Raw genomic sequence first — 26,817 nt, forward strand, 5'->3', positions numbered from 1 at the left:
TATATATATATATATATATATATATATATATATATATATATATATATATATATATATATATGTTTGATGCAGCAAACAAATACATTTTAACTTCTTCTTTGTAACACTGAACATTAAATATGAATTTTGAATAGAGGTCATAGAAAAACAAATTGAAAGAAGCATTTTGAGGTACTTTGTCTTGGTGTTTTATCCAAAATCTAAACCTGTGATATATTTATTATTGATATATTATAGGTTTGTGAAAGTATGGCATAAATATATATTGTTTATAATTATGCATCTCATTTTCACATTGTTTTTTGACTGCAGGGGCACTTATTGTAATGCACCATGTATGAACCACAGTGTTTTACATTTGTGTGTGTGTTAGACAAGACCGTCGTACGGATGAAAATTTATGACAGGATACTTGTCATCTATTGGGATTCATGCTGGAGAAACCAGAGTCGGTAGGGTCTTAAGAGAGGTGCACCAGCCTTACCATCATTTGCGACAACATGTCAGTGAAACTGGCTATTTTAGATTAAACACTGTACCAACTCAAACACTGTTTTTATAAAAGATTTTTAAAAATATGTATTCACTGCACAGGGTGCCCGTAATCTGAACCCCATCCCCAGGCATGGACTGGTAATCGGGCGTACCGGGCATTTGCCCGGTGGGCCGACGTGCTGTTTTGGCCGGTCAGATTTCAGTTGTTTTCTCATCAATATGCAAGAGTTTAGAGCGATGCGTGCTCCCGCGCGAGGGGATGCAAATCTCGGCATAACACCTGTACCGCTACATATTAAAACAACAACCGTATTTTATTTTCATTTAGATGGCAAAACAAAACTCAAACGCTGTTGATTTTCTATTAATTTGATTTTTCATTTTTTCGATTTAGGTTTTAAAACGGAAAAACAGAAAAACCACATGCTTGTTTTGTTTTTTTCGTTTTTGTTATGAAACGAAAAAAACCAAAGAACAAACCATACACAAATTTCTTTTCTTTTTAATTTTCAATACTTTCAATCTTGTAGCCTTGAACATCGATTGTGCTTTCTGTTTTTCCTGGGACTTCAGCATACAGTGGACTTCACCACGGTGTCATCATTCCTCACCATGGCTGGTTCTAGACAGGGGCCAACGGGGGCCAGTGCCCCTGTAGATGATGTCCTGGCCCCTGTACTGAAGACATAATACTTAAAAGAAATTCTAATGATGATATGCGCTGAAACAGACATGGTTACTGATAGGTCCTCTGGATCTATTTCATTCTTTTTCTTTACAAATTCTGTTTTACTGATTATTCAAAAACCATAAGGTGATAGCTTCAGTGGTATTTGGATAGGATCCCAGTTTTCATCTGCTAAATGTTTTTTTATTCCACAATAAATAAAAAATGCCCTAATTGTTACAAATGAATTGAACAGTTTTTCTTGAGGTCTAATTAAAATTTTATAGAAAACGGTAGTTTTAACATAAATAAAGTAAAAAATATGTAAAATTCCTAAATTATAAATGTATATTGAACTAATATGTAATAGAATTTTATTGAACCTAATTGAAAATAAATTTCACTTCATGCAGCTCTCTTTATATATTTGAATCCCTCGCCCTGTTTTTTATTTCATGCTTTTCTGTGGCCCCATGAAAACACGCTGGCCCCCTCCTTTCCCCATGGTGCATTTGGTCTAGATCAGCACTGTTCCTCACCTTCACTAGACGTGGTTATATTCTGCTGTAATTGCTATATTATATTATATTATTGTTTTTTACTCGAGGATTGAACCTCTGCCGATTCAAAGGATGCACAGCTTTAAGTGGTAACTAGGGGACTGCCAATCCGGGATAATTTATCCGACTTGCGGGCATCGGTGAACAACTATCTACATCAGGGAGACTCCTGGAACTTCCGGGAGGCTTGGGATGTCTGCTAGTATTATCCATGTTTCTGAACCAGTGAGTGGGTTGTGTTCCCTTGTATGTGCTGAGTGCTCTGCTCCTCACCTCCTCCATATAGATATTGGAAACAATAGATGATAGTGGGGATACCATGGCACAAAAGCATCATCAGGTCACAAATCTGGTTAGGCCTGTATTTCAGGGTTCCATCATGTTCCAATTGTGTACTGACTTTGTTCACTGCCTCTAATGTGGGAATGCAAGTTAAGAAAGAAGTTGCATCAAAAGAAACAATTTCACAGGGAGCAAATCTCTCAAATGCTGTTTTTTGGAAATAAAGTCTATGGAGTATTGTATGTGGTGTGGAGTGATTCCAACAAATGGAGCCAAAATTGTTGCACAGTGTATTGCAATATTGAGTGTCACTAAGTTAATGCTGGAGTTATTTCTTTTGTTATAGGAAAAAACAATTGCACCATAGTCTGTAGACTACTTTGTATGTTTAGACAATCACAGCTGAGCTGTAACTTTGTTATCGAGAAAAGCAAGAGGTGCTCCTCTGTGAAAATGGCTCATTTGGGATTTGTTTGTTTCCATAAATTACTTGGCACACACTATCAGCCATTGGTGCAGTGAAAGGATAAAGCAGGGTTACTTTACTGGAAACGGACACATCAATTCACCTTCTTTGCTGATGCTTTTGTTGGTTTTCCAAAGACATGTTTTTTATGTTTTAATGTAGATGCTCTTTTTGTTTCAAATCTAATTAGTCCTTCAAGCTTTGTGCTTTATATTAATTTTGTTCACTTTTTTTTATTAAATGATATAATGAGTACTAATGAAACAAAGATAACAGATTTTTTCCTTTTAGGATTTCCAGGACTTTTGCCAAAGTTTTATGGACCTGTTTCAGCTCTTCTTTTTCTATTCTATTTGGCTATAGCTGGTGGAAACATTTTCATTTTAGCATTTATAGCATGTGAACGATCTCTTCAAAAACCTTCTTATTTCATATTTTTCCATTTGGCATTAACTGACTTATTGTTTGGAACTGTAACCCTGCCAAAAGCTATATCAAAATACTGGTTTAATAGTAGCATAGTTTCATTTTATAGTTGTCTTATCCAGATGTTCTTTGTTCATTTAATTAGTGCAGCTCATTCTTTTATATTGATGGTGATGGCTCTGGACCGTTTTATAGCAATTTGTTCTCCACTGCGTTATACCTCCCTGTTTAGTAATAAAACTGTTTCCTTGCTTTGTGGAATATCGTGGCTAGTGCCGACATCATTTATGATTACAAATATGTTTGAAATTTTGAGAGTACCTTTTTGTAACTCAAATATAATTGTCCAATGCTACTGTGACCACATGTCAATCTCAAATCTTGGATGTGAGTATGTACGAGAAGTTAAGACTATTGCATTAATTTTTGCAATGATTAGTTTGTTGGTGCCCTTGGGATTTATAATCTTATCCTATTTTGTTATTATTGCTGTTGTCCTAAAAATATCTTCCCCTGGAGGCTGCATAAAGACACTGTCTACTTGTACCCCACAACTTATAATCACATGTTTGTACTATTTGCCAAGATGCTTTTATTACCTGGCAAATTTTGTGGGATACACTTTCAGTGTTCCTGTTCAAATAGTTATAGTAATGTTGTACAGTCATATACCAGCAGCTGTAAATCCACTAATTTACTGTTTGCAAACAAAGGATATCAAGGAAAAAATAACAAAGAATTTTCTCTCTTGGAAAACTTACACCATAAAACCCAAGTAAGACAAATTGGTGAATAGGACAGAAAATGTGACAAGATATTTTTTTTATAATTGTTCTCTATTTATTCTCTGCTTGGAATTTAGATATGGAAGTGTTTATTTCTTTAAAGAGACATACTTTTACTAATTTTGATGAACTTTGATTTTTATTTTTACTCTTCCAGAACTTTTTTTCATTTTCGCTGTGTTTTATTATTTTGTGTTTGTTCATATTGAAAATAACTTTTCCTAAATAAAGCCCCTCTAGGTATCTTAAGTCAAAAGTTAACAAAATGTAAAACACAACTTCATACAAGCATTTTACAATGAAAACAACAAAATATTTCCTAGAAACCTCTGCATTTAAGCGTATGCAGAACTTACAAAAATACAAATGAAGTAAACAAATTAGTTCAGTAAATAATATTTTTTATTCAAATGCTAAACTAAAACTGTAAAAAGAATGTACCTGCACACGAAATCTGAAACGTTCCAGATTATGTCAACGGTGAATGTCTAGAAGGGATACTATTTTTAGTTTGTTTTAGACAAAAATCTATCTTTATGCACTGGTCTTAGGACTCAAAAATGTCCAGAGTAATATCAAGAAAAATGTTTAAAAACAGCATTGGCACCTGACCAGATGATAAGAAAAATATTTTGACAAGTTGAAATGTTCCCACATTGCAACTTCTGTTTGTTGTAGATTAATTTAAGAAGCTATAATAACAGCCATCTAGCAAGATTTAGGTAGAATTAATCATCTGCATCTATTCTTATTTTACCTGTTATGTGTTTTAAAAATGGTAGTAGTATATACAGCATTCATAACTAGCACTGCTATTGTAATTGCATACCAACCTATCTTGTCTTCTTTCTTTAAAAGCAGTATCAACTAGTTTAAATCTAGTCATTGTTAAAGTTTAAACTTTGCTGTCTCAGTCGTGCATGTACATGTTGTTTTATTCATGTAAAAACCTAAGACTGCATAACTTTTAATATTTTTCACTTTATTCTGACTAACAATGTACAGTAACTATGTGTATAAAAACTGTGATTTGAAAAAAGGATTAAAATTTGCAAATAATAAATAGAAAAGGCCTGCTTAGAAAGAATCGCTTTAAGGCCTTTTAAAAGCAGCAACTGTCTGTGCAGCTGTCGTGCGGTCTGGAAAGGATTTTTTTTATTATTAATTCTCTAGGCAATATTTTAGTATAGTAATAACAGTGTTATGCATGTCTTATCATTTTAATGCCCAAATAAGGGTGGCAAATATGTAATTTAATCAGATAACACTCTGCCATATATTGTTTTGTGAAAGAGGCCCAACTGGCTGTGTGTTAAAACAACAAAGGAAAGCGTGAATCAAGCTCAAATCACGGTGAAACAGATGGCTCTGCTCAACATTCACCACAACTTCCACTCAAGATATAAGAATTTATTAAAAGAGATCAATAAACCCCAAGTCAAACACATCTATCTTTTTCACAACACTATCTTTTTCTGTGCATGCACCCTTTCAGGTGTACGGAGCCCCCTGGGTGTCAGGGAAAAAAAAAAAAAAAAGCCGGTGGAAATCCGTGGGCACGGATTGATAAACTGAGCGCACGGTTTTCCTATCCGTGCGCGCAGATTAAGAAACTGTGCTCTCGGTTTATTAATCCATGCGCTAGGATCAATAAACCGAGAGCACAGTTTTTCAATCCACAGGCACAGGTTAATAAACCGAGAACACAGTTTCGTAATCTGTGCGCACGGATTGGAAAACCGTGCGCTCAGTTTATCAATCTGTGCCCACGGATTTCCACCGTTTTTTTTTTTTTGTTTTTTTTACCCTGCCACCCAGGGGGCTCCGTACAGGTGTATAAGTGTGGTGAGCTAAAGTTTCACCCAGTCATTGAAATTTACATTTCTCACCACAATTCTTTGAAAATGTCCGAGGGTCGTTAGAGAAAAAGTGTCTACAAAGAGTATAAGAAGAAGAGAAAGGCCCCAGAAGAGAGAAACAAGACTAGTCTTCACACATTTTCACCAACTGGTGGTAAGTCTGACATAGAGGAAATTGCAAATCTTCTTTGGGAAAGTAAGCTTGTATGAGCGATGCACAAACACCAACAGCAACTTTTAAACCGAGCGTGGACAAGGAGAAAAGGGCTGTTGCACGCTCTCGTACGCGTTTAATAGGCGTTCACTCTTGGGAGCAGGTACATGGTTGTGCAAGTGCTTTTTTTTTAAGTGGAAAGGGCAGTTCTTTTCAAAAATTAAGGAAAATCCTCCCCTATTAATTTTACTGTTATCTACACAATTGTTTCACAGACTCTGTTCCCTTGAGTCACATTGCTTTTGGTTCACAATCTGTGTGCCATATTCTGTGTATAATACAGTACTATTATAGCAACTGTGGAGCAATCTTCTCTCTAATTTGTGCCCTTGCACAATATTGCACTGTTCACTCATTCTCAGCACACAAGAGAATCTAAGCAGCACATAAAATAGAATAGAAAATCCCTTTATTGTCCCACAGTGGGGAAATGTTACAGCAGCAGCAAAAGGTTAGAAAATAAAATAAAACTCTAAATACATAAACTGTAAATCAAGATGATTACAGACAGATAATATGAAAAAAAATGTTGTATGTAATTTTGAATTCATGTATCATTAGTTTCACAACTTAAAATCAACGATTAAAAAAAAAAAGAAGAAACAAATGGGTCCAGTGTACATGAACCGAAGAGTCCACCCCCGCGCACAGATTTTGTTACATTATGTGTGGAAACGGCAAACCTTTTGCTTGCGAAAACAAATTCAATGTAATAATAATTTAAAAAGGAGCAGGATATACATTCATCTTTATTTTATTTTGTTTGCGCTCTACCCTCTCAGTCTGCTGGACGTTAGATGTGCATGCCAGCTTTATTGAATAAACAAAATTTAGCTGTTTTAGCTGATGATCCAGCTACTCTTCGATGCCAGTTTAAAAAAATCACTATGAAATCAGTTTTATAATAATGAATAATACGTAAATACAAGTGCACAAATAAATAATCCAACAAGAAGAAGAATTTTTTTACCAATCTAGGCTTACAGAACAATGAAACTCATTGGTTTGTAACAACCTTGTTGTCGAACATGAACACATTTGAATGCCTGTTCACTGCACACCGTGATGCTCAGTGTGACTTTTTTTTTTCCTGCTAAATTCAAGTACATTATAAAGCAAAAAAGTAAATCGGGGTCATAGACTTAGATGTGAGGAGCTAAAGAAGATCTCACAGGTTGCAAATATTTGTGCTACATTTCAAGCATGCAATGCTAATTGTGAAAGATTTACTTTAATGAATCACATCTAAACAGCATCCAATTTGAGAGGATGTGGTTACGTACCCTTTTTTGCAATTATCAGGATCTAGGATGCACTGTTTTATATGTATTGGCATTTTTTGATATTTTTGGTTAGAACAAAACAAGACAATCAAATAGACCAGCAGCCCAGTTTATACACCTTCCTGGCCAAAGCTACACTTTGTTTTAAAAATGCATACTGCATATCTGAGTACATATATTTCTTCTAAGGATGATTTATATGTTTTACAAGCACATTTTTAATTTTAATTTATCTTCTCTTATTTTCCCAAGGTGATGAATAACAGTTTAACAGTGTCTTCTAAGTATCTTAATTTTTTGTAAGAAAAAAAAATAAAAATAAAAATTCAAGCAAAACATAACTTTGTTTTAAATCTGAATTATTCCTGCCAAGACCTCATTTACCAGAGTCCAGAAAGACTCGTAGACCTACAGATCTAAACATATTATAGAACTGTTTGTGCAAGTAGTGTTTCAGATATTATCTATCAACTGTGCACACTAAACTATCCCATGTCAAAATAATTCCTCAAATAATTTCCTCATCATCACTTTGCATATCACAATGACAACTCACCTGCAATGGTATACCTGCAATATCTTCAAACACTGCAGCATAGCTGTCAAAAGACACTGGCACATTTATATTTGTGACCCACTGTTCAAACATAGAAAAGGGATCACTCTTGGAATGGTCCTGACCTAAAGTGGAGGTGGATGTTATTTCAAAGAATAAGGTACCTGGAAAACTACCATTCTGCCTTATGTTGCACTCAGATGGTAAGGCCTGCTCCTGTCTATAGTATTTCTTGCTAGAATTTATAGAAAACTGACTATCCTCAGACTCCAAGAAAGTAAATGTGCTGTCTGTTTCACATTCAGATAAGGTCTCCATTACCGTAGTGGGCTCTATGGGTCTAGACTCAAGTTGAGCATTCAGTTTGATAATTTCTTCAGAAGTGAGTGGTTGTGTTGGCTCAAGGAGCTCTTGCTGAGGGAATTCTTTTGTGTAACAGGGTATTTTTTCCTGCTGTTGCTCAGTATCAAGCTTCCAAATTGATCCTTTGTGTAGTGGGGCAACATTTTGAGACTCTGGGGGGCATTTTTGTTTACCCCTGTTGTCGTTTTTTAACTTATGTAATAGCACCCTCAAATCTCCCCACTGGTTTGAATCATTTTCAAGACATTTTTTACTGCATAAATGTTTGTCCCAGCTGAGTTGTAGTGAGTTGTTGTCAGAATTAATTGCACTGCAAATGCTGCCAATCTCGAAATACTCCAGCTCACTTGGAAGCCTCAGTTGTGGACATGAAAGAAAAGCGTCATTATCAATCTTTTCATCTGACCTTCGCTGAAATGCACTCAGTTGATCATTAGGTCCAACTTTCACAGTAGAAAGAGCAGCCTTTGGCAATTGGATGGAATCAAAGCAAAAATTTATATTTTCAGTTTTTTGCCCACTTTTGCATAGGAAGTTCTCATTGTAACAGTTTGAATCATGTTGTCTTAGTCTATACAGACCCACAGATATACATACAACCACCAGAATGGTGATCAGAGGGAGAACCACAGCTATTACCCATAAAGGCCTTTTGTGCTGTATATTTGAGCACTCTTCATTTACAGTGGAAAGGCAGATATCACAAAAATTATGAGAGACATTCTGCAAACAGATGCACGAACTGTTCAGCATTGCAGGTCTACAAATCCTCCGGTTCTGACAGTTTGAAACACAGGTTCTAAAGGTATTTTGTTCATAGCAAGGGGAGAAGAGACAGACACCTGGAGAAATGCAGCTGGACTGGGGGAGAGTTGAACTAGGCAAGACATCCACCATTAAACTTTGTCCAATAATAGGAAGAGTGTGACCATTGATCCTTATGTGCTCCACACATCCATTAAATCCTGTGACCAAAAGAATGTAGAGACATCAAGATTGCTCTTAAGATTCCTCTCCTAAAATAATACAATCACAGACAACTTCACAAAGTATACTTGGTCACTCTGTTAACACAAAGAGCAACTTAATATTTTTGGATTTCTTTATGTGGAGAGGATGGTTAGTTAAAGCTAGAATAAAGCATTACAATGAAGAAAAACAGTGAAATGATGATAAGAATGATAATTTCTCGTCTTAACAGAAAGTTGCAAAAAAAAATCAAGTGAGCTCTTGTGAACTCATGTTGTGTGAAATGATCTTAGATGTCAGAAGACAATAGGCAGACACCTTGTTTAATTTATGCCATAAAAGCCTCAGATTGGTCTAAAGATAAAAGAGGCCTGAACTGGAGCTGGCAAGGTTTACCTGATGAGTTGGTCTGTAACTACATCAATATTACTTCAATGTATCATTGCAAGAACAGCTTAATAAATCAGATAATAAATAAATCAGATTACCTGGATTTTGGAGCTTGGTTTGTCTTTGTGGCACTGCACCGAGAAAAATCTTTTCCAAATGAACAAGTTTTAAGTCCATGTCTCTTTCTGTGACGTTTAAGACCATTTTGTCATCCACAAACAAAGAATTGTTACTCCCTCTGCTCAGTAAGGACAGACTGTGCCAGAGCCCATCAGCAACTAAAAAGTCAACTGTTAACTCTGCCTTATGTCCTAAGGTTGTGTCTATGGAAGTGTACACAGGTTTTCTGTCTTTTACCTGAAAAAAAAAAATAAAGAATCATATCTTAATACATCAGTCAGATACATCCTATCCACATGTTGAATATACATCTTTTTACAGACCATCAGCATAATGTTTCCTGTCTTCCCAGGAATAAAGAGTAAGGTTCCTCCCTCTTTTGTTTTGAACTTTATCGTGATCAGAGTTTGGTCTGTTTTGTTTTCTTGTTTAGTATTATCCATTAAGTCTTTGAGCAGAAGATCTCTCTTGAATCTTTCTTTGATGACATACTCAATGTATTCACTCCCCTTGAAGCTCATTACAAGCTCTTCGGATATTTCTGTTTCAGAAAGGGAAATAAACAAGTTCTCAGTTTCAATTTTACACAAAATAAAAACAAAACAAAAAATCTATATAGGTGTAACGCTGTAGACTCAGAGGGATAATCTGTAGTCATCATGACAGCAACACAGCTTCCTGAAACACAGCAATATGGCAGTATGGACCTTTGAGACCTAGAATCCTAAGTTGTACCCCTAAAGAAATATACAGGTGGTACAAATACAGTCATCATGGTTTAAGTCAGTGGACTCTTAAGTTCTCCTGCTGAGCCCTCCTTTTATTTGCAGATTTTCAACAAATCAATTAAGAAAAGTCAACTGCAGTAAACTAAAAATTGTAAAAGTAAACTGGGTTCAAATCACAAAAACAATCAAAAATGTAATCATTTTAAGTTCAACTATATTATTTAACAGATTTCAACATTCCTATTAAACATTTTAATGCCCATTAAAAAAACAATTCTAAATAACTCTTAGAATGGGTAATGTTTTTTCACTGTACTAATAATGTACACTTATGTGTGTCCTAAGCCTCTAATTGAATGTCCTTTAATTGAATGTCCTCCAACCTGACAAAAATACACCAAGAGACAAATAATTCTCCAAGGCTTACTGAAAGCTGCTCTAAAAAGTGTGGGTATTGACTATTAAAGGGGTCATAGAATGCAAAACCGAGTTTACATTGCCATAGAAGAATAACGATAGTTCAGTGGCTAAAATGGACATACAGAGAAGTTCAAACCCCATCGACACCTCCTTTCTCTGCAAATCTCACAATTCTAAACTTCCACCATAAAAAGGGCAAATTCAAACGAAGCACCGAACTGACGTCAATTCAGGGATGTTGCCTTATTTGGTTCTGGCCTGTACTTTTGTCACGCTCCAAAATTGACATACAGTAAATGCAATGTTCCAGGCTGCACAGAGGAAGGGGAAACCTTTCAAAGTCTTCCCTAGAATCCGAAGACTCGACAGGCATGGATGATGTTTGTGTATCAGAATATCCCTGCAAAGTTTAAGGCTCAGCTGTTAATTTGCTCTAAGCATTTTACACAAAACAGGTTTCAAAATCTTGGACAGTTCAAAGCAGGATTTGCTAAACTTCTTTTATTGAGTCAAGGGGCTGTTCTAACCATAAGGCCATCACAACTGTAGCTTTAAGTATGATTCTGTCACTAAGCTGTTGATAGCAATGCTAGCATATCTATGGTAACCAGATTTGGGGACGGAGTGACCGTACCCGAACCGGGTCGCTCTGTCCCCAGCCCCGACCAGCCCCGGAGCTCACAGCTCAGTTCTGCTGCACAGTAGTCGACCAAAATCCCGGACAATTTTGAAATTCCCTCTGGACATTATTTTAGGTATGAAAAGTAGGACATGTCTGGGAAAAAGAGGACGTCTGGTCACCCTACCATACCAATAATTTGATGTTTCAGTGAGTGAGTGCTTGTTGCTATGTTGTGTCTTTGCTCAGCAGCTTCGCTCGTTGTAAACCAACCAATCTCTCTCTATCTATCCATCCATCCGTCCGTCCGTCTGTGTACTTTTTTTTTTTTACCTGTATCACAGTTTCTTCCTCTAAAGGCAGCTTTGCACTCACAAACATAGTCCGACCAAAGGTCATGGCATATTCCTCCATTCTTGCATGGGGCGCCATTGCATTCTGAAGTTACTGTCCGAAGACACCTTTTTTTGAATAATTAGGAGAAAAAAAATGTAAATCTTCCTTGGATTTACTAAGATACCGGTATGTCCAAAAAAGACGGATAAACTTGCTGCATTACAATAGAAAATTTGTTTGTTAATTCATGGTATGTGGTAATTGTCTAAAACACTACCTGTTAAAGACATTATATGTTGCAAGACCAAAAGAAGGTCTCAGCAGGATGCCATTGATGTAAATATTTCTAATGCATCCAACAAAATCATGTGTTTTTATCTGATTTGGATGTTGTAAAATCAATTCCAGACTCCTCATTCCACCAAATGTCAAGTTGGTAATGCCAACATCCAGAGTCCTAGAAAATGAAAAGATGAAGACAAATCATTTAACTAGGTTGGTCAAACAAGCTAAAAAAAAAACATACACATTTAACTTGTTTTTATAAGTACTAAATCCAAGACACTCTTGTAGACACAAGAGTTTTTCAAGATCAATCAAACTGTCTGTATGTTATTTTGATTAAACCGTTGACAGATTTTACTTTGTTCCCCAAAGTTACCAATTTTTTTTTCATTGCCACTTTTTCTCTCCTTCTATCTGATACATGACATCCTGTGGAATTGCTTCATAGTACCAAACAGGACAGACCAGGGTCTCCCTTAGAATTACAGAGCCACAGTTGCAGAGAACTGCCAGTGGTCTGTTTACCTCAACATATTTTGATTCTGATGGACATCATAGGACTGGGTTTTCAGAACTAATAGAAAAGGGATCAGATGTCTGTTGGCCTTTAATTTATAGGTACCTTTCTGAGATGATGCCATCATCTTCTGAAAAACAAAATCCATTGTTCTCAACATCTGTACAGTTGTCCACAATCAAAGATCCCATCTGTTAAAATTACAGATCTGCATTAAAATGTTATAATGTATGACTGATCAATCTTGTGTAAATAGTTCAAACTCACATTGCCAATCCTCCTTACAGTAACACTGTGAAAAAGCCCATCTGCAACTTGTTTAAATGTCTGCAACCTTACAGGTCCCGAGCCCAGGTCATAAGAGAGTTGTATTGTACCACCAAGTATCTCCAATGCCAAGAATTCTCTGCTGGTTGATGTTCCAGAATTATACAAGAGTAGGGAGTCTTTTTGCACTGTTGCAAACTCAAAATAAATTAAATTAGCCCTGCTATCCAGTGGGGGAAACTCTATGAAGGACATTTCTTCAAATCCGTAACTTAGCTCTTCACAGTGGATACCACTGACTCCTGAAAGAAAAATAAATTGCAGAAAATTCACTAGTGTGAAGTCATTAACTTTTTTTAAAGACAGATATTTTGGTGCTAATATGTGCAATAATACCAAAATCATCTTTTTGCATAAAAAATATTGATGTTAATGCAAAACAGAAGGAATAGAGAGCATTTTGCAATGACAATGTTAGAAAAGGACAATGAGTTTAGCATTTTAAAGGAGTCTGTGGCTCTACAGATTAACAGTATTGTTTATATTAGGCCACAACTTAAATATTGGTAATTTTGATGTATTAATTAAAAGTATTTTAACATGTAGATGTGACGCACAAGTGGCATGAAAGGGTGTTGGTCTACTGAGGATATTCAAGCTTTAAACCATTGGTCGGATCGAATAACTTTAAATCTTTATTTAAATTCATGCTGTGGTAGAATTGAGCTTCTGGCCACCATAATAATTGCTATCTGAGTATGCCTTCATTTTAGTGCCACCGACATGAGTGTGCAGTCACCAGTGTCAGCACGCGATAAGACCAGTGTGCAGCTGTCTGCGACGGGCTTAACTCTGTCAATTTTTGTTCCATCACCTGTGCACTTTTTAATGCGCTCAACAACATTTCTGTGCGCTCTTGGCTTCGTCTCTGCATGTGATTTGTTTAACAGTATTTATATGAACTACACCAACCAGCCAGCCACAGACAGGCCTTTTTGCACTGATGTGCTAAATGCTCCTTATTGTCAGGCCCCTGAAGGCAATGCTCTATGCAGAGCTGAACTGTCAAAGTTATGTCAGTATTAGAAATGAAGCTTCTGTTTATAGCAAAAATAAATCTCTTACAAACAATATGGTATTCCTTGTTGCTAAATATATAATTTTTATCATATTTAGTGGAATAAATTCCCCTATAATTATTGTTCGTGGACTATTCACACTGATTATAACATTCAACCAATCCAATGGTTGAATAGCTTAAATATCCAATTAGGTACAAAAAATACGTGTTGCTGTGGGTTTTTCGATTAAAATGCGACTAATTTCGATTAATCAATTAATTAATTATAGACATGTGATTATTTACAGACCCTGGGGCAACAGTGGTATGGGAAGCAGGAGTTTGCCCTGAAATGTTGTTGTTTCCTTGGGCAGGACAATTCACCCAAATTGCCCACTGATGGTAGTTAGAGGGCATGGTGGCGCCAGTGTACGGCAGCCTCACTGTCCCAGGGCAGCTGTGGCTACAATGTTGCTCGCCACCATGCGTGTATGAATGACTGAATGTAGTGTAAAGCTTTTTGGTCAAGTCTCCTGAGTTGAAAAAGAGCTACATAAGTACAGGTCTTTTACCCTTTTTACCATTTAATTAACTTGATTAAAAATAATAATCCCATCCCACCACTAGTTTATCACAAATTGTTTTGCAATCATGTCATGCATTAGTAAAAAACACATTACATTGGTCTAAATGTAGATTATCATCAGATGTCACCAAGTCACTATATGCTTTTGAAAAAAAATGTATTCGAATTCAATGAACAAGTGACGGCCTATAATATTATGAATGATTCTTCAGTATTATAACAAAATAAAAAATCTTAAATATATAAAATTAGTCTTTTTACAAAAGCTCCAAACACATTAACAGCTCATTGTTTTTCCATTTTGGTTTTTTCCATATTTCTTTTTAATCTTTCACGCTTGCATCACATTTATTCTCACCAAAGGGGCAGTTGCAGAGGAACCCTGTTTGTAGGTTAATGCACTGGCCCTGAAAACATGGTGTAGATCTGCAATGATCTTTGAGCCATTCACATCGTTCTCCTGAAAATATAAAGAAACAGGTTTTACAGACATCTTAATCTTCATTTGGTAACACCTATTAAATGTTGTTTTTTACAGGATTAACACTACCTTCAAATCCAGCCACACACTGACAGTAGTATCTCTCCTGCGACTGAATACACGTCCCACCATTTTGACACTTCACCTTAAGGCACTCATCCACATCAGCTGAGCAGAGAGAGCCAGAGAAGCCACTCTGACAGTAACAGTGAAAACTTCCAAAGGTGTTTTCGCATGTGCTGTTATTTTCACAGGGATTCAGCTCACATTCATCAATGTCATCTTCACACAGTGAACCGCTGAATCCAATGGAACAGGTACAATTAAAAATCTCTTTCTGTGGTGACACAAAAATGACAGCCAGGCTTTCTAGGACAGCAACAACCTGGCTGATGTGAATGTTTTTGTTGCATGTGGCACCATTCTGGCAAGGGCTCATAAGGCATGGATCACTGGTAATGTGAGAAATTGTCACATTGCTTTGGGACTCCAGTAACCTCTTATGTCCAGCAGATATACTACTTGCTACCTTATTGTTCAGATATTGCCCATTGTAGTTTTTCACAGCAGCAAGTAGTAGTATGTCCATGCCAATATGCTTGATTCCAAATACATGAGTCTTTGAAGCCTGAAGGTTGAAGAGGCTGTCCAGGGCTTTCACAAACTTTAAATAACTATTAGTTAAGAAGTTTTCCATTGAGGGTGAGAATATGTAGAATAATATGCAACTGTCTACAGATGCATTTGTAAAACCTTTGTAGTTTACATAGATACTGTTATTTACTGGAAAGTGAACCTGATCGGTTGCCTCCACCGTGACATTGAATGTGGCCTCTCCCTGAAAAGGGGACGACCATAGCTCACATGTGCCGTTGGGTATCTTAAACATGTTCATTGGGCCATTTTTAATGACACACAGGAATCTATCAGACTCATCATGATCCTCAGGATGCACGTTACCAATCATGCCTCCATTAAAAAAACTGCCAAAATATTTAACCTCAATAAAGATGTTTCGTGGTAATGGGGCGTTATCATTTTCATCCTCTACCATAACGTGAAGCGTTGTTGTTGAAGACAGTGGGATCGGAAACCCTGTATCTTTTACCACCACCTGCAATCGATAGTCAGTGATATGTTCCCGGTCAAGAACACGTGAGGTAAGTAAAACTCCATCCTGAGTAAGAAAAAAAGCACTTTCTGCTGACAAATTTAATAACCAAAAGATAAAAGGACCTTGATTTGGTGGTAAATCAAAATCAAAGGCGTGTAATTTGGCAACAATGGTTCCTTCAGGTTGATTTTCCTTTACTTGAAAATTAGTTGTCATGAGTTTGGGGGCATTGTCATTAATATCAACTATAGTCACAATCACATTTGTTGTCCCGGTGGCTGGTGGAGAACCATTATCAGTGGCCGTAACAGTGAGATTATAAGTAGGCCACAGTTCCCGATCAAGAGGAGAGTTTACTAAGACAATACCACTAAGTGGATCAATGGAGAAAGAGGAGTTTGTGTTTCCATCTACTATCGTAAAGAAGAATCGATTCCAGTGGAGTACGGAGTCATGGTCATAAGCACTTACATTTAATACAAATGTCCCAATTGGGCTGTCTTCCTTAACATTTGCCTCATAGCACGTGGAGCTAAAAATTGGTGCATAATTTGTATCGATTACATTAATGTTGACCAATGTCTCAGCTATGTTTGTGCCATTTATAACGCCAGAGTTCTTTGCCAAGACCTTTAAAGTTATGTTGCTGTTGCCTTGGTTTCTCAAACTACCACTTGTATATATATCTCCAGTAAGTTGAACAACATCAAAGCCTAAATGCTTGCCATAGCCAAACATTAGATAAAACACCTCACCTTGAGGACCACTGTCATTATCAGTGGCTGCTACTTTTCCTATTGATGTTCCAACTGGAACATTTTTGAATACTGAAAAGCTAAAACTTTCTTGAATGAAGGTTGGGCTAAATTCATTAACATCCAAGACGTGAATGATGACATGAGCCAGACTGAACAAGGTGTGTTTAGCAGTGTTTGAAGCTTTCACTGTAATATCAAATATGTGTTTATGTTCATAATCAAAGACAACCAAAGTAGAAATAATCCCATTTCTTGGATCAAGTGCAAATTTATCCAAACTACCAGCAATCAGAGAGTAGGATATTTGTGCATTTATCCCTGAGTCCATATCAGTGGCCTTCACATCTAGAATACTTGTTCCAATTTTTGAATTTTCCGTCACTGCTGTGAAATACTCAGACAACAAAAAGACCGGAGGATTGTCATTTACATCCATAACTATCACAGTAACATTCAACCAGGCATATTTAGATATCCATCCACCATCTGTTGCTTTTATACGCAGATAATAACTGCTTTCTTTTTCATAGTCAAGCTCTGTGGTAAGTGTTAGTAGCCCAGAGAATTTTCCTACAGAGACTGGAAAATGTTGATTTTCAGCACTTATGCAGTATGTAATTTCACCATTAGGACCATAATCCCAATCTTCAGCTTGAACTTTCCCAGCCACTGATCCAACAGGCAAGTCTTCTGGGACAGAGATTGTGACATCTGATTCACCAAACGTTGGAGAAAACTGATTAGTCCCAATTATCTTAATGCTGATTTTAGTTTGAGAAGTTAATGGAGGAAAACCTTTATCTATGGCTTCAACTAATAAAGTAAGTGACTGATTTTCCCTTTCTGCTAGATTATGATTTAGGAATACCTTTCCACTGTTGGTTTGAATCCCAAAGAGATCAGATGCATTACCTCCACTGACATTATACTCAATAAAATCACTGCTATTGACATCTGGATCTGTTGCAGTGAGTTTTACTACTTCAGATCCTACCAGTAGATTATATGGAATGGCAATAAAGGCTGGTAAAGGCAAAAACATTGGAGGGTGGTGGTTAAATGGTTCTAATCTCACTGTGACACTGGTATTGCTGTGCAGAGGGATGCTGCCACAATCAAAGGCAGCAACTGTGAAGGTATAGATTTCAAAAGTTGAATTGTTTAAAATGAGAGCCTGCTTTGAAAAGACCTCCCCAGAAGAAGTATTTACCCCAAAGAAATCATTTGAGGGTTCAATTATATAGATAACCTCACTATTTAGTCCAATGTCTGCATCTGTTGCAGAGACCTGCAAAACAAAAACCTCTGGGTGTTTGGTTTCGGGGATGACAACTGAGTACAAATCTTTAGAAAAAACTGGTCTCATATCATTGAAATCTAAAACAAAGATAGTTGCATCAGTGCTAACACTCCATGCTGAATCATTGGCATTTACTTTTAATACATACTGATCTTGCTTCTCCCTGTCCAGAGACCTTTTAACGGTGATGCATCCAGTGCTGGACTCAATATCAAAAGGGAGATCCTGATTATGGTCAGATATATGGTAACTAATTTCTGCATTAGAATCAGTGTCATCATCAGTTGAGGTGATTTGCAGAACTGTGTAACCTATAGGAGCATCTTCAGAAACCTCTGCAAGATACATTTGAGACAAACTAGGTGCATTGTCATTCCTGTCCAAAACAGCAATGATGACTGTTGCATGATCTGTATGAAGAGGGTTACCAGGCTCTGCCGCCTCAACTGTTAAATTAAAAAAAGGAATACTTTCTCTATCTAAACTTATGGTGGTGCTAACCAAACCATTTTCAGGGTCAAGCATAAAAGACTCATCAATATTTCCTTCTGTTATTTTGTACCATACTGTGCTGTAAGTGGGCGAATCTGCATCGATTGCAAGAACATCACAAACTATAGATGGTGGGGAATTCTCATAAATCTCACACCTGTATTCAGCTTGGGTAAACTGGGGGGGGTTATCGTTTACATCAGTTATATTTATTTGAATTTCTAAAAATGATGAAAATGGAGGCCAGCCAGAGTCTCTGGCTTCTATCAGTAGAGAAAATTCCCTTTTGCTTTCATAATCCAGTGAGTTGTGAACTGTCAACGCTCCACCTAATTGGTCTACATGAAACATGTCTTCAAAGTTTCCAGAAGCAAGATAAAAAGAAATGGGTTCAGCTCTGATGCTTGCTGCAGAAATAACAGCCACTACTGTTCCCACTGGTTGGTCCTCAAAGAGAGAATAACTCAAAACATCCACAGTCATCTCTGGGAAATCAGAAATGTTCTGAAACCTGATACTGATAGTAGTGGTGTCAAATTTGGGATTTTCACCCCCATCTTCTACATGCACATTGATAATAATATCCTCTGTCTTCAGTGAATTAGAAGTGAATACTGTGCCACTGTTTGGATCAATGGAAAACAGGTCTGAAGTTTGTCCATATAATGAATAATGCAGCTGCGCATTCATGTCAGTGTCTCCATCAATAGCTTTCACTGCACAAACAACTGAGCCTATGGAAAAAATGAAACAAAAAAAGTTAATTCTATTCAAAACAGTGCCACCTTTCCTGTCACAAGGGAGCAGCGCATCTTACCTGGAAGAAACTCTGTGGGTACATAAGCTACGAAGGGACTATCCAGAAACTGAGGCCAGTTGTCATTAATATCACCAACCAGGACAGTAACAAGTGCAGAGCTTGAAAGAGGTTGTGTGGGATGCATGTCGGTTCCAATCACTGTCAGTGTGTAGAAGGCTACAGTCTCCCTGTCTAGAAAATCAGTTGAAAACAGTTCTCCAGATGCTTCCTCAATAGCAAAAGGTGCATCCGTGTTTTCCATTGAATACCTAATTAGGAGACAAAATTTAACGTTCTTAGTATGTCGTGCCTCATAAAACAATAAAGCCTCTGAACTTTCACATTTTGTCAAGGTGCAACCATAAACTGTTGTGATTTATTCTGTTATGTGGCAGACCAATGCAAAGTAGAGCATAGTTATAAAGAAAAAAAACTATTCATGGTTCCCTTTCTTTCTTTATAAACAATCGTCAAAAAAATATGACAGAGGTGTATATTCAGCCCCACCGGGTTTGAACTTGCTAAGTCCACCTTTAGCTGCATTAAAAGCTGCATTCCTGTTAAGGTAGATTAAAAGGAATAAGCATTTCCAGCTTTTTAGCTTTTATTGTCATTACACTGTCACAAGTACAGAGCAACAAAATTAACTCTCTGCCTTTAACCCATCCCCTTGGGAAGCAGTAGGCTGCTGTTGTGCGGCGCCTGTGGAGTAGTGGGGTTAAGGGTCTCAGTGACCCAAAGTGTCAGTCTGTGGGAGTGGGGCTCAAAAGCAGAACCTCAGGATTCCAACCTCTATGCCCTAACCACTTGGCCGCCACTCCCACACATTTATTTCTAAACTTTGAATAAGCCATTCTAAAACTTGATTATGTTTTGACCTTACCCATTCCTTACATTTGTTGAAGAGTTTTAATTGATGATCTATTACCTTAGATCTTAAGCTAAATGTCTGTTTGTGTCCGTTTGGCTGCTCCTGTATTCATACGTTGCCACATTATGATTTGCTCAGACTTGACAAAGTTTTTACACCACTAGCTGTCCCTGACACAACCAGGATTTAAACCTGGTCCCAACATTACAGTCAGTGACTTAGGCCACTTCATCTTGTGGATAACATTAGATCTTAAGGAAAATGGTTACATTTTATTTTATTTAGGGGTATCAGGGTGAAGAGGGGTACATGTAAATACCAACCAGAATTTTTACAATTATATTAGTAGGAAAAAAAAAACTTCACAAAATTTTGTTGGTCTGCCACATAAAACCCTTTTTTAAAGTGACTGTTCACCTGACTTCACCGCTCACGCCCTCGTCAGCATCAAATGCTGATATCATTGCAAACACTGTGCCTATTGGACTGTCCTCAGATACTATAGTGTTGTAGAGATCCTCTGAAAACTCAGGAGGGTTATCATTGACATCATCCACAAGGACATGGATTGTCAGTGTGCCGGTTAAGGGGGGCAAACCTTCAAATATACAAAGTTATATTAATGGAGTTAAATTTGTTTGAAAAAAATATTTTTTAAATGTTATTTATATACTGACATTGCACTAACTGCAGTTCTTCTGTAAGATGTATTACCTGAATCAGCTGCTGTGATGATGACAACATAAAATGATTCTTTTTCCCTGTCCAAGCTGTGTAAAATCTTAAACGCACCATCAGGAGTGACAGAGAACAGACCATCACTCTTATCTTTGTGTATAAAATAATGAAGCTGACTGTTGATCCCAAGGTCTTGATCCAAGGCTGAAACCTACAAAAACAACAAAACAAAGCAAAGGATTGTTACATATGGATAAATAAGATTAAAAGATTCTGTTCACTTGGCATGAGGCGGTTCCATGTATCTAGGAATATACCTTATTCTCGTCCTTGTAGGATTAATTGTGGATGCAGCTTATAGTAAGATTTAGAAGTAAAGCATTTTTTTGTAGGTAGTCATATTTAGCAAGTGGTATTTTTAACTAACTGAATTAGTTTTATTAAATGTCTATTTTAATGCTGCTCTCATATTCAGATAAATCCCAACTTAAACATGAACCGAAAGAGAAGTGAAATTGTTCCTTCAGTTGGCGGCTTTAATATGGCTGCTGCTTTCAAAAAACACAAGAAAGAAAGCCCTTTGGCCCACAATGTAGCATCCATCAGGGAGGAAATATTGGCTTCTCAATAGATTTTCCTACTTTCTGTCAACTTCTTTACATTTCTGTCATGTGTGACATGTCATTAAAAAAGTTTATACAGATTACTAGTGCAAAAAATATTAATTGGTAATCAGTCATGTTTTTTATGCTTATTTATTTTAAAAGAACTGTCATAATGCATGCAGTCATGCAAGTCAGCTTCAATGAATGATAGTTGCACCTACTGTATAATTGTTACAAATCATAAAGGATTGTAGAAATAAGGTGGATTCCAAATTCTATTAGTAACCTATAAATATCTTACGTCATACAATATCTGCGGTTCAAAATCCTTGTAATGGCTTCCCAATGAGAGCAGAGTCAGTTTTTCCTTTCTTTATATTGAAAAGATTGACATTATGCTGCCTCTACGCTACCTTCTGCTTTATGCTACCAGTCATCCAGATAAGAAACTCTTTTTTTACATACTCTACTTTACAAAGAAGACAGATTGGATGTTCAGAAATGTTTCTTAAGAGCCAAAGAGCTGTAGCTTGCTGCCCAAAGGAGCCCTATCTATTACTTTTATTTCAATAACATGGTTTTCAAACCAAAAACAAGAAATACATTGGTGGCAAAATATCTGCAATCTCAGCAGATAGCACATCTTGGCAGATGACTAGGAGGTTTTTATACTTTTATTACTTTGTATACATTTATATATTTTCAGCAAAGTCTACTTATGAATATGTTTACTAAATACAATCTTGATATATTTAATAAAACTGTAACAGTAATATTTACTTTTTCCAGTGTTGCAGCTGTGACACCATAAAACCATGGTTATTTTCCTCAGGCATATCATACAGTGACAGTTTCATAAAGGCCCATGCCTAATAACGTCTACATCAAGTATGAAGCATGAGTTATGGTGGTACCTGGTATGTAAGCTCAGATGGATTGATTTCATTCTCCTTCACATGAATGATCAGGGTTTCTGGAGAAAACAGCGGCGTCACGTCATTAACATCCAGCACTGTGATGCTAACAACAGTGGTAGCAGATCTAGGTACATCCCCTTGATCGACAGCAGTTAAAATTAAGGTGTAATTTGAATTTTTTTCTCTGTCAAGTTTATCCATGATGTACAGCACACCTCGAACTCTGTCAACCACAAAAGGACCAACCGGGGTCAACATGTATCGCACTAGTCCATTTAAACCAATATCTTGATCCCATGCTTTAACGTGAATGAGAATTGTCCCTCTTCGAACATCTTCTTTGATGAGCAGACTGTAGTTGCTTTGTGAAAACACAGGTTCATTGTCATTTACATCCTCGACATGGACCATGAAAGTCATTGTGCTGGTCATTTGAGGTGAACCCATATCAGTAGCTATCACGGTAATATTCAAAGTGTCCATCTTTTCTCTGTCAAGTATCTCCTCCAGGAAAGTCTCTCCACTTCTGTCATCAATACTGAATGTCCCTCTAGAAGTGTTGCTTAAAAAATACAAAATCTCTGCATTGGATCCTGCGTCTTTATCTTCAGCATGTACAGTCATAATAACGGAATGCAATGCAGAGTCCTCTGGTATACTAACATGTTTGGCAGACAGAAATAATGGAGCATTGTCGTTGATATCCTCCACTATCACAACTATATGTGCTGTGCTGGTGAGCTGTGAAGTCACTGGCAGGGCACAATCATTGACTGTGACAGTCAGATTAAAGGAAGCTTGACTCTCTCTGTCCAGCTCTTTGTTCAGGCATAAAATACCAGCTGAGTGTATGAAGAACATGCCCAGCTCATCACCGCTGGCAACCATCAGTTCCACTTGTCCATTTTCACCTAGAAGGAAGAAGACAAAAACAGCAACACTGACATCTTCTCAATATCTTTCTCTCATATGCAAATTATGTTCCTCACACATCCTGTCTTAATATATTATATATTAAATGTCATTAGAGACTTTAGAATTATTCAACCTATTATGCATAAATTATAGCCATAAGATAACATTTATAATAAAAGACTCATTTTAACCCTGATCAAAATCAGAAAAGAGAGAAAGGTTCTCACATAGTTTTGTCATTTTCAAGTATTGAAATGAGTTTTACTTGTGGTAACTTTATAAATCCTCCATATTAACATCAACATTTCAATGCAAGGAAATATGAAATAAGCAATTCTGGCTTAGTTTTGATCAGACATGGGCAATGTGGAGTCAACAAGTCATCTCCATGTCATGTATTTGTTCTACCCAGCCACTGAAGCAGGTGAGTCCAATCTTCACCTTGAATTAACCTGTGCAGATTGGACTCACCTGGTTAATTGGCTGGGTAGATTAAATACATGACATGGAGATGACTTGTTGACTCCACATTGCCCATGTCTGGTTTTGATAGACAGGTTTGTACAGCCCTCATTAGTTACTTAAGGTTTGATGGTTCTTTGAAAGAGAAGCAGCTCCCATAGAAAATTGTAACTGAATGTTTTGCAAAAAAATAAAATATCCTCTGTTGGTTGCATATATCGCATTTTGAGATGTGAAGAGGTGAGATAGTGAACCATGCACAAAGAATCAGATGTATTGAATGGGGAAAGAATTAAAACATGCAAGACCAGAACTTGACAACAATGGCTTAATTTCCAGGCTTCCATGCCGTTGAAAAATACCTAAACTTCAAACATTATTGCCTTCGTCTATATATCAAAATCAGGACAATAGGGAAGGAAGACTCGCTTCCTATTCTGCAGGAGCTCTCCAAAAAGCCATGTGACTCTTATTCCTTCTTGTCTTAAAACTCAGTCCATTTTCTATATTAGATTATAGTGAACCTTAGGGATCTTTTTCTTTTTTTAATTTATCCTTGATTTACATTAGATTAGTATGATGAGAAGTAAAGTTTGAAGTCTGGATTTAAAGAAAATAATTAAATGACTTGAAGAAGTCCTGTATACCATGGTAGACTCTTACCATCATCTTTGTCTGACACATTCAGAGACAGGAAGCAAGTTCTGACACGTGTGTCCTCCAGTAGTGATGCAAAGTAGTTGCTCCGACTGAAAACAGGAGGGTTGTCATTGACATCGAGCACATTAAAGTAGACTCTGGCACTGGATGCTTGTAAGTCCCCCTGCTGCCCCTCCACTGTGAGAATGTAAAACCTTTGTGTTTCAAAGTCCAGGTTACGGGATAAAAGGAATTCCCCAGAGATGGGGTTTAGAAGGAACATGTTCTCCCCATCGTCCTCCTGAACCGAGTATGTGATAGGTGTGGGAAACTCCATCTTCGCTTCCAGCTTTCCCACAACAGTTCCTAGAAACACAAATGCAGATAAGTGCTCTGTGATCCAATAAAACGAAAAAGAAATGAAAAAAAAAAAATAGTATTTATGTTCGCAGTGTGAAGACAAAATAAGATAAAACAAGAAGATACTTTGAGCATGAGATTAACTGTTGTTAACAAACATCCATGTTTTCTAACAGAAGAAGAGATGCGAACCTGGCATAGTGTCCTCCTTTAATTGAAATGAATAAACAGTTTTGGAGAAAGCCATCTGTGCTTGCCATCTGCTATGAGCCAACGAGCCGATGGCCCCATGTTTCAGCTCTGCATCGACAGATGTATTATACCAGGAAGGAAGCTTATGCTGCTTAACATCAGAAAATTCTCTCCCACTTCTCAGATTCTCTGAATTTACCAAAAAAGGCTCATGGCAGACCACCATATTAAAACCCTGTGTAATTATGAGATAAAAAGAAACAATCTTTAATGCATCTTAGTCACCACATACATATACTGTATACATATGTTATTATCAAAACTTGTACTCAGGTAAGAGTAGCACATACTTAATATATGTTCACTCGAGTTAAAGCCATAAGCTGATAAAGTTTTATTATTAACCGAGTAACATTTCATAATATCATGTTTAATTATATTAGGTTAAATGGCATCTCTTAATTACTACCTCAACCTCATTGTCATAGAAGATTTAACAGATAGAAATAACAAAGGAAACAACAAAGCTAGGGTGCAAAAAAAAAAAAAAAAAAACAACAAGCTATTGATTGTAGTGAAACTTTGACTGTGTCATGTGAAATTTAGGTTCAAATCCACTTGTTCTACATTCAGTAAAGTTACTCTTGGTATGTAGAGTAGGGAAAAATTTTACTCGAGTAAGTGTAGTGATGCTTCATTATTCATGTAAAAGCATGATACAGTGAAAATACTCCTAAAAGTACATTTTTGTTCAAAGTTACTGCCCCACCCTTATATTTACTGATCGTTTTAAAACAAAATGTTTTAACAACTTATGAATTAGTGATCCAACTTACCCAAAAAAGCAATGACAAAATCATGATTTTGCTCATACGTCGTAGTTTCCATTAAAGGTTTATCTCCCAGGTACCCATTTATTTGACCTGATGACAAAGTAAACTCTAGAAGTAGGATCCTGTGCAAAAAGTAAAAAAAAATGTGCAGCATGAACAGGTAAGGTACTGACTCCAAACAGCCCAACAAATAGAAAACTAGGTGTCCGAAGTGATTACTTGATCTCTCTCGTAAAAAATCCTGACTGGGCTGAAATCATGCAACTGCCAAGGCCAAAGCACAGGAAGAAAGCAAATCGCCACATTATCAAAATATATACATTTCAATCTGTTCTTAAAATCCCTTAAATATGCAGAAGTCTAAATAAAATATTTGTCCTACCCTGTGTTTGATTCCAGCAGTTTTGAATTTTCTCCTTGCGGTTTTGTTGCAGAATTGAGGTTCTTTGTGCAGAGTGAAAAGTCGCATCTAGTTCACTGGGTTTGTACTTCTTCAGGGAAAGGACTGGTGCTGAGAATGTGACAGCTTTCAGGAACAGGTTAAAATGAGAGAAAGGTGAGTAGGTGGGGGTGGGCTCCACTCTGCATAAGTATTAAAAGTGAGCTGACAGTACGGCAAAGCAGAAATTGTGTTTTATCTAGAGTGCACAACTTAGAAGTGACTCATAACTACATTCAGAATTAGTGTTTCGAAGACTTCAGAAACACATTGACCTTATTTTTACTAGAAAAATCCCTTTGAGAAAAGCCCAACTTTTTGCAGGACTGCTGAGAGGAGTTCCATAAACAGAAATTTGAATCCCTGCTAAGTGATTGTGGTCTCCTTCACAATTTGTGTATCCAGTGACTACAACTGGGAATTCAAAACCAGGTCATTCCTCTGAGAGGAGTTAGAAACACCAAACACAAGAAGTACTATTCCTGACCTCTTTTTAAGTTGTTGAGCGAATAGGATTAGATGTACTTTGACTAACTTTAAAATGTCACAGAGGGAAACATACCCTGTAAAGTGTTCTTCTATGCAGAATTTCAGACAGATTCAACAAGAGTTACATAAATGCATTCCTTAAAAATAAATCAAAGCATTTGCTTCCATTTTGTTACTTATTTTTTGATCAATCAATGATCCAAACATTTTATGTTTATAT

At 36.8% G+C, this 26,817-nt stretch overlaps 2 protein-coding genes across 3 annotated transcripts; one reads left to right on the forward strand and one right to left on the reverse strand.

Moving 5' to 3' along the window:
* Nucleotides 1–2,627: 2,627 nt before the first annotated feature.
* LOC107092098 (olfactory receptor 52E8-like) lies at nt 2,628–3,907 on the forward strand. Its single transcript, XM_015386386.1, has one exon. The coding sequence runs from the start codon at nt 2,719–2,721 to the stop codon at nt 3,673–3,675; it is 957 nt and encodes a 318-aa protein (XP_015241872.1). The 5' UTR covers nt 2,628–2,718; the 3' UTR covers nt 3,676–3,907.
* A 2,400-nt stretch (nt 3,908–6,307) lies between these two features.
* Nucleotides 6,308–26,158, reverse strand: LOC107092107 (protocadherin Fat 4-like). 2 transcript variants are annotated; one of them, XM_015386405.1, is made up of 17 exons: nt 25,889–26,158; nt 25,673–25,791; nt 24,837–25,025; nt 24,309–24,650; nt 22,266–23,179; nt 20,783–20,957; nt 20,486–20,666; nt 19,216–19,466; nt 14,804–19,132; nt 14,612–14,713; nt 12,608–12,909; nt 12,446–12,531; nt 11,816–11,995; nt 11,536–11,663; nt 9,759–9,976; nt 9,414–9,672; nt 8,890–8,972 (listed from the first exon to the last, which is right to left on the reverse strand). In XM_015386405.1, exons 1-17 carry the CDS (start codon nt 25,972–25,974, stop codon nt 8,959–8,961), a joined length of 7,875 nt encoding a protein of 2,624 aa, XP_015241891.1. In that variant the 5' UTR covers nt 25,975–26,158; the 3' UTR covers nt 8,890–8,958. The 2 variants fall into 2 exon arrangements, with proteins under 2 accessions (XP_015241890.1, XP_015241891.1); XM_015386404.1 differs by having other exon boundaries at nt 6,308–8,921; nt 24,837–25,071; nt 25,673–26,158.
* Between the last annotated feature and the right edge of the window lie 659 nt (nt 26,159–26,817).

This window comes from Cyprinodon variegatus, unplaced genomic scaffold, assembly GCF_000732505.1.
Source record: "Cyprinodon variegatus isolate N-32 unplaced genomic scaffold, C_variegatus-1.0 Scaffold367, whole genome shotgun sequence".
Classification (NCBI taxonomy): domain Eukaryota; kingdom Metazoa; phylum Chordata; class Actinopteri; order Cyprinodontiformes; family Cyprinodontidae; genus Cyprinodon; species Cyprinodon variegatus.